The sequence below is a fragment of the Passer domesticus genome, chromosome 18 (assembly GCF_036417665.1).
Source record: "Passer domesticus isolate bPasDom1 chromosome 18, bPasDom1.hap1, whole genome shotgun sequence".
Taxonomy (NCBI): Eukaryota; Metazoa; Chordata; class Aves; order Passeriformes; family Passeridae; genus Passer; species Passer domesticus.
The window spans coordinates 653,987-661,972 of record NC_087491.1 but is presented as its reverse complement, the minus strand read 5'-3'; the positions used below and the strand labels follow the sequence as shown (position 1 = coordinate 661,972).

The window sequence follows — 7,986 nt, the reverse complement described above, 5'->3', positions numbered from 1 at the left end:
CGGGCTCTGCCCCTGCCGCCCCTGGTCCGCACAGGGAGCAGAGCCCTCGGCAGCCCGGGCAGGGATTGTAGCTCCGGGGCCGGGATGTGCAGCTGCTCCCAGCGGTCCCCGCTGGCCCGCGGCTGCCCTCACTCACCCTCGGCGAAGACCCGGAGCTCCTCCTTCTGCCCCGTCATGAGCGATCCGGCCACCCCTGGCAACACAGAGGCTGTGGGGCCCCAGGCGGCACAGCTGCCTGACACGGGCGCTGCCAGCCCCGGGGCTGCACGCCCTCCTCCCCGGGCAGGGCTCAGCCCGGGCCCTGCCGCACACTGCCGCCCGAGGGAGGGCACGGCTGCGGGAGGGCGGCGGCAGCGCCGAGGGCGGGCGGGGCTGCAGCGGCCCGGGCGCGGCTCCCGCTGCCGGGGCAGGGCCGGGCCGGGAGGCGGGGAGGGACGCCGGGCTCGTGGCTCACCGATGATCCTGATGGCCGCCTCTCGCAGGGGCCGCTGCGGGCTCTGCAGGCGCGGCAGGGCCCAGCGCAGGTGCTCGGCTGCTCGGCTCGCGTCCTGCAGCAGCTGCGGGGAGCGAAGGCTCGGCGCGGGCTCTGCCCCTCGGCCGGGCGCTCCCTGCGCCCAGCACCAGCCGAGCCGGCCCGCACGGCCCAGGGCAGGGAGCAGCGTGCGGGGTGCGGGCTGGCGGCCCCAGCTGCGGCGCTGGGCAGGGACACAGCTGCCACCCCGCACACTGAGCACCGGGGGCAGGGGGCTTCTCCAGCCTGCGGCTGGGGCTCCCGGGCTGTCCTTACCAGGCTCTGGGCAAACTTCATCCGCTGCTCCTTCGTCAGCAGCTCCTCGAGGTCTGTCCTCCTCAGGAAGCGTGCCGCACAAAGCAGGGCTTTGTGAGAGGCCTGGAGAGCAGCAGAGAGCCGCAGGTGGCACCAGAGCCCAGGGCACAGGACCTGTGTCCCTGTGCCAAGGCCAGGAGGAGGCTGGAGCCCACCAGGCGCCAGGGCAGGAGGCAGCCGAGCCCCTTCCCAGGGATGCAGCAGCATGCCACAAAACCTCACCTTGGCCACGTGCAGGTTCTCATCGTGCCAGCGCAGGAATAGAGGGAGCAGGCTCTGGCTCACGATTCTCGTGAGAGGCCCTTCCCCCTCTTCCACTACCAGCTCCATCACTTTGCTGAAGAGCTGAATGGAGAGCAGCTGCACCTGGCTGTTGTCCTGGAAGGAAAGGAAAAGTCCTAAGCACCAACTACTCCAGGCCCACAGGGGCAAAGGCCCAAAACTGCAGAGAGCACAAAGTTTCCAGGCAGCATCCAGTGCCCTTGGCTGGGGGCACAGAGCCTTACATTGTCAAAGTGTGGCAGCAGGGCCTCAGCCAGCTTCAGGGCGGTGATGCTGGGTATCTTACGGTCTTTGTCCTGGAGCACATGCGTGAGCACAGAGAGGGTCATCCAGACCATCTCTGCATCGGGATCAGCCAGCTGCTCCAGCAGGTGTTGATAGAGGCTGCGTATTTCTCCGCTCTGTGTGCAAGATGAGGCTGTGCTGTGAAGCCATGAATGGCTGCAGCACTGTCATGGTTTGACCCTGGCACAATGCCAGGGCCCCCATGAAGGGTATATTTTCAAAATGGTGGCTGTGAGATGTGACCCGGGAACAGAACAAAGCAGGCTCTCATTCGGGGATGGAGGGAAAAAAAACATAACACTTTATTTATTACAAATCTAGAAAGGAACACATACTAAACTAAGAATGAAAACCTTCCAGATACCTTCCTCCTCCCCCTCCCTTTTCTCCAGAGATCCACCACCCCTCAAATTATCAACCCTCAAATCCATCAGGGAGAGAGGAGTCCCCCCTTGCCTCATGGGCCTCCCCCGGAAGCACAATTGAAACCTCCTGTGCTTCCGTGTCCTCCATGGCCCCACCCAAAGAACATCGGCCCTCGTGACTTCTCCCCCCCATGTCCAGTGCTCTCACCACTGGACACGGGCCAGGACTGCTTTTAGGGCTCCCCGTTTAAAGATGCTCCACCCACTTCCAGAAACAGCAGTCTCTCAACTCTTGGGACACCAGTCCCCCCCAAATTTCACCCCCTGGGGCCGAGGGGCCTCATGAACAGAGATCTTCCTTTCCGTGGAGACAGAGGGCATCCCACACCCCCTTCAGCCGTCTCTGTTCACGCCGCTGCTTCACTCTTGACTCCCGGGTGTTGCCTCCCCCTAAATACAGTCTCTGGGTCACAGGGAAAAAACACGGGTCTGTCCATGGCTAAACAAGAAAGAGTCCAGCCCAAGGCCACTCCATCATCTCTTCCACTCAGGATTCTTCTCTCTTCCAGCTTTCCTCACGCTTGCCCATCTCTCATCTCTCTCTCACCTCATCCTGATTCAGGAGGATTCAGTATTTGCAAGGTTTCTATTAGTCTACAAAGGGGTTAAAATCTTCAACTCTGCCTGCCCAAGGACTTCCACATCTGCCGGGCACCTTCTCTCGACGCATCCCCCGCTTCTGGCCGGCTGAGTTGCCAGCGCAATTTCTGTCTCTCTCTCCGGGGGGGCTGCCCAGACATCTCAATTCTCATCAACCCCTGCATGTTCTCCTCCACCTCTGCACCTTTTGGGGCTCCCGGCCTCCTCCCCATCATGGCCTCCCCCTCCCCCACCCAGACGCAGCTGGGCAGGGGAGAGGCCAGACTCTACTCACCAACGCCGGATTCCCAAAGAGGAAGTTCTCTGGGAATCTCCTGCTTTTAACCCCCGTGTGTTCTCAGAGGCGTATCCAAACCCTTAGTGGCCACCTTAAATGCCAATTTTGAATTTGGCCCCTGATTGGCCCGACTTAGACCTTTCCAAAAACACATTTCCGGGCCAAACCACGACAAGCACCAAGACCTGCTTGGGGCACTGGGGCAGCTGAAGTGGGAGGCAGGAGAGCTGGGAGCAGCTGCCTCTGCTGCCAGAGCCCAGCCAGGGCCAAAGGTCTGTGTTCCCCAGCCCCACGCTGCCAGCGCAGCTTCAGCCACTGCCTCCTCTCACCAACGAGGGCTCCTTGCTGAGCACCACGAGGCCTCTGAGCTGCAGGCGCAGCCTGTCCCTGCACTCGCTCGGCAGGTGCCTGGATACGACCCACAGGGCACTGGGACCGTGTTGGCTCAAGTCCAGACACTCCAGGAGCTGAAAGGCACAGGGCAGTGATGGGCACCCAGCCGGCAGGAGCCCAGAGCCGCACAGGGCCGGGCCCAGGCAGCAGCAGCGGGCACAGGCAGCGTCCCAGGTGGCTGCAGCTACCAGAGGCCAGAGAGCTGGGAGGCAGCTCAGCCAGGCAGCGCTGGCCATCAGGCTCACCTCCACCAAGAACGCCAGGGCAGGCAGCTCCCAGCGTGGCTGCTTCCCGATGAGCAGGCTGAGCAGGTGCGAGGCCATGTGGGGACACAGGGGGCTCAAGCCATGGCGCATCTCCCTGGCAGGGGAAAAAGACACCCAGGCCCTGAGCCGGGGGGCAAACCTCTCCCAGGATAGACTGGCAGAGGTCTGATCTTTCCCATCACTCTGCAAGGGGACACGGGCCCCTTGGGAGGCGGCTGCTCCTGGGCATCCTCCTCTGCCAGGCTTTTGCAGTCTGCTCAGTCGTCCCTCGGTGGCAAGGCCCTCTCACTTACAACCGCAGGGACTGTGTGGGACACTCCGGGCACAGGGCACAAATGCTGGCGTTGGCGGTGGGGAGAAGGGGGTCTCACCTGGCCAGCAGGCCCGCTGCCTCGTGCTGGGTGTCGGCACAGAGCAGGGCGTCCCAGACCTGTGTGTGCTCCAGAGCCACCAGCTTCTTGTCGAAGCCCAGTCGGGAGAGCAGAGCCTTCATGGTCTGCGCTGCAAACCTGTGTGCCGAGCAAGGGCCAGGTCACGCTGGGAGCACGGGCCCTGGCCACAGGGGGCATGGGAAGGACAGGGTGACTGAGACCTGTTGGGGTCACTGGGAAGGCCATGTTCCTCCCAGCACACTCTCCAGAAACTCCGGGTCTCAGCGTCCTCTGGCATCTGCTCTGTGGTAGTGAAAATTTGCAAGAGCAGATCCACAAACAGCTGGGGAGAATGAAGGAGTATTGCGTCGTGCCACTCAGACATGGGGGCAATCCTCCACAGCACCAGAGTTGCCTGCAAGACACAAAGCACCCTGAGACAGCTCTCAGTGCCAAGGTATCCATGAGGCAGGACAGAAGAGGAGATGCAGGGCGAGCAGCCAGCCTGCTGCCCCTGAGCCTGCCCTGAGCCCAGCTTTCAGCCCAGGCCAGGAGCTGCAGCATGGCGAGAGCATGGAGAGCTGCTGGAGAGGTGACCTGGAGGGTGAGCAAAGGCCAGCTCCAGAAACTCACAGCCAGGGCAAAGATGGCCTCGTCCCCGCTGCAGAAGAACGTGCTGTACGGTGGCTGCTTCTCTAGCACAGAGAGCAGCGCTGGAAGCACCTCCTTCGCGGCTACTTCGGAGGTGCCCATGGCCCTCCACATCAGTGTGGCAGCTCTGTGGGACCAGAGCTGTGCGTCAGCACCCTGCCCCATGCAGCTGCGTGGGGCTGGGTGACAGAGCCCCGGTGCCCTGAGGGGCCGGGAGGGAGCATGGCAGAGGGCTGGGGAAACAGAGGGGCCCGAGAGTCCCGGAGATCTCCGCTGTCTGGCAGACCCCACCGGGCAGGCTGTACAGGGCGAGGGACCCTACAGGCCCATGAGCACTGAGCTCTTGATGCAGTTGTGCCCCATACCTGTCACACAATGGGGCACAGTGCAGGAGGCTCATCACCACGTGAGCAGGGTGTTTTTCTGTCAGGCTCACAATGTCCGTTTGCAGCTCGGCGTCCACAGTGTCACAGGACGCGAGTCTCTCTAGAATGTCCTTCACCGTGGCTAACACCTGGAGGAAGCAGCATGGGGAAGACTTGGTGTGGTGTAAAAAGGGAGCAACTTCCCCAGCTTCCCCCAGGAAGTGCTTGCCTTCCCACCCCACTGTGATGGCCCCAAAGGCTGAGTGAGCCTAGTGGACGTGGCTTGAGGGGCCACATGATCCTGAGAGGCCTCCTGCCCTGGCCCAAGGCTGCTTGCCTGCTGCGGAGAAGAAACACCCTTCTGGAAAAACTCCAGCCTGGGTGCAGGACTCACAGTCCGTGCAGTCATGATGTCAGTCTCTGAGTTGGCCTGAGTCTGGCTGTTTGAGTTGGCCATGCCCTCAGTCAGGGACATGCCAGCCTCTGCCCTGCCCTCGGCCGCTGCCCGGTCACAGGTTGCAGCGAGCTCAGAGAACGCTGTGCTGGCAGCAGGCTCTGTCTGCAGCTCGCTGGGCCTGGAGTTGGGCTCGGCCGTGCCCTTGGTCACGCTGGCTCTGGTCTTTCTGCGCCAAATGCGCAGGAACCTCCGCAGTGCCTGCAGCAGAAGGAAGGGCGGGAAGAGAGGGACATTCCATGGTCTGCTCCAAGCGTGGGGCTGGGCCAAGCAGTGCCAGCAGGCCCGGCCCAGGTGAGGATGGCCGCAGGTACCTGCACTGCTCTGCGGAAGCGGCCGCGGGTGGGGTCCTGCTCTTGAGTCTGGTCCTTGGCTGCATCTGGCAAAGAGAGAGCAAACCAGAGCTGAGGGGCCGCGGGAGAGGCTGGAGAACACAGGCCAGCCCTGCGCTCTCCAGGCAGGGACAGCCCCCTGCGTGCCCGGGGGGACGGAGCACGGCTGCCATCAGGGGGGCAGTCCTGGCCCTGTCAGTGGGCATGTCCACAGGGATGGGATGGGATGGGATGGGATGGGATGGGATGGGATGGGATGGGATGGGATGGGATGGGATGGGATGGGATGGGGCCAGGCTGGCTGCAAGCACCAGCCCTGCAGCCCAGCTCCACCACTCACCATCCTGCAGTGGCTGCAACTGCTCTGGTTCTGCAGGCTTCTGAGCTGGGGCAGCTGCAGGGCCGTTCTTTTTCTTCGCCATCCTGCTGTCCGACCTTGAGGACACCTTCGAGACAGACGCCTTGGCAAAGGTCCAAGTCAGCGATGCCGCAGTCACGCCTTGCAGGCACCTGCAACAGAGAGGCCTCAGAAAGACTACAGGACAGCAAGTCCTGCACTGTGTTCCCGAGGGCTCCTGCCACAATGACAGGAGACTCGTCGTGAACGATGGATGTCACCAAGTCCCACAGCCTGGCCACGAAGGCACCGGCCGCAGGGATGGGAGATTCCTTGGAAAAGCTCCAAGTCAGTGAGTCCCGAGGTCTGGCCGTGAGACCAGCCGCAGGAGTAATGCCTCGGAAAAGCTCTGGGTCAGCAAGGAATGAGCTGGCTGTGTGGGGGCTCCTCACAGCACTGCTCTGTCCCGTCGCATGCACCGAGCACTGTGGCCTGGCCGCAACGCTGCCAGCACCTATGTCAGCACGTGTCACAAAGGGCTGCTGTGACACCCTGTCCCACTCCACTCCCCTACTGCAGCGTGTCACAAGGGGCCCTTGGAGACACTGCCGTGTGCCCCGGGGCCACCCCCTCCCAAGGCAAGGTGCCCCCGGTTGGAAGGAATCTGTTGCCCCGAGTGTCTAATGCAGCCCTGGACACACCAAGGCCGGCCAAGTGCTCAAGGAAGGACTCTCCACCTCTGTGCCTGGCCCGCACAGCTTTAGTTTTGAGGCAGTTTTAGGCAGGAGATACTGCCATAAAATTTCACAAGAAAACTATCAAGTATCTAAACTATGCAGTATTATATTATTTTCTACCTCCAATATTACCAGCACATAGCTTAAGGAAGAAAGGTATTTACCAGCCACCATAAATGAAAAAAATTAAAATCAAAAAAGGGCTTTCAAGGATACCAGAGTTGTGGCCACCAGTCATTTTCCAGCTTTGCAGGATTTCAGTTTAAAGTCAATCTAAACAATCCAGGATATGTCTAGCAAGAAGAAAATCACTGTTCAGGTTTGCTCCTACACCCAAGCTTTGCTGTATCAAAGATGGATGGTATTCTTTTCCAGCTCTCAAGAGATGTCATAATTTCCAAATAAACAAAATATCATGCATAGAAATATTTCATAGATTGTAGCAGTTCCTTTGAGGGGAGCTCCCCGGGGAGTCCCCAGAGGGCCCCCTGGGCTGTGAGTTCGCTGGCAGCAGCAGGCACACAGGGAGACTCCACACTTCTGAGGGTGCTGATTAGATGAGGGTTTATTGGGGGACCCAGCCCCGGGAGTAACATGGTTTCTGAGGGAGAAGGGGGAAAGGGAAAGGGAGGGGGAGAGAGGCTGAGCCTAGGGGAGAGATGGGCCATGAGAGAATCTGGTCTTCCTCACACAGCTTAAGAGGGAAATTCAAAGTAGGTGTGTGTCGTGGTTTGGCCGGAAATGTGTTTCTAGAAAAGTCTAAGCCCGGCCAATCAGTGGCCAAATTCAAAATTGGCATTTGATGTGGCCACTAAGGGTCTGGATACGCCTCTGAGAACACACGGGGGTTAAAAGCAGGAGATTCCCAGAGAACTTCCTCTTTGGGAATCCGGCGTGGGTGAGTAAGGTCCGACCTCTCCCCTGCCCAGCTGTGTCTGGGTGGGGGAGGGGGAGGCCATGACAGGGAGGAGGCCGGGAGCCCCAAAAGCTGCAGAGGTGGAGGAGAACATGCAGGGGTTGACAAGATTTGAGATGTCTGGGCAGCCCCCCCCCCCCCCCCCCCCCCCCCGGAGAGAGGGACAGAAATTGTGCTGGCGGCTCAGCCGGCCAGAAGCAGGGGAGGTGGTGAGAGAAGGTGCCCGGCAGCTGTGGGAGTCCTGGACAGGCAGAGGCGAAGTTTTTAACCCCTTGGTAGAGTAATAGAAACCTTGCAAATACTGCTCCTCCTGAATCAGAATGAGGAGAGAGAGATGATGGACTGCGTGTGAGGAAAACTGGAAGAGATGAGAAGAATCCTAGGTGGGAAGAGATGATGGAGTGGCCTTGAGCGGGACTCTTTCTTGTATGGCCATGGACAGACCCATACCTGGAGACTGTATTTAGGG

The 7,986-nt window shown here is 60.6% G+C and overlaps 1 protein-coding gene and 1 long non-coding RNA gene across 2 annotated transcripts; both read right to left on the bottom strand.

Moving 5' to 3' along the window:
• Positions 1–289: 289 nt before the first annotated feature.
• LOC135283344 (maestro heat-like repeat-containing protein family member 6) lies at positions 290–5,250 on the bottom strand. The gene is made up of 10 exons (XM_064394055.1): positions 5,136–5,250; positions 4,742–4,890; positions 4,359–4,503; positions 3,947–4,140; positions 3,726–3,863; positions 3,334–3,448; positions 3,025–3,162; positions 1,333–1,509; positions 1,049–1,204; positions 290–889 (listed from the first exon to the last, which is right to left on the bottom strand). The coding sequence occupies exons 1-10, from the start codon at positions 5,214–5,216 to the stop codon at positions 290–292; spliced, it is 1,893 nt and encodes a 630-aa protein (XP_064250125.1). The 5' UTR covers positions 5,217–5,250.
• An 87-nt stretch (positions 5,251–5,337) lies between these two features.
• LOC135283401 (uncharacterized) lies at positions 5,338–6,331 on the bottom strand. Its single transcript, XR_010349174.1, has 3 exons — positions 5,868–6,331; positions 5,510–5,574; positions 5,338–5,396 (listed from the first exon to the last, which is right to left on the bottom strand). It is a non-coding gene; the product is annotated as an uncharacterized LOC135283401 (long non-coding RNA).
• Positions 6,332–7,986: the final 1,655 nt, after the last annotated feature.

Excerpts from the sequence above, each read along its gene's own strand:
- LOC135283344 (XM_064394055.1), bottom strand. The coding sequence starts at position 5,216 with ATGTCCCTGACTGAGGGCATGGCCAACTCAAACAGCCAGACTCAGGCC. Across the intron at positions 4,504-4,741 it reads TGTGCCCCATTGTGTGACAG|AGCTGCCACACTGATGTGGA; the intron begins GTATGGGGCACA and ends CTGGTCCCACAG. Across the intron at positions 890-1,048 it reads AGAACCTGCACGTGGCCAAG|GCCTCTCACAAAGCCCTGCT; the intron begins GTGAGGTTTTGT and ends GCTGCTCTCCAG.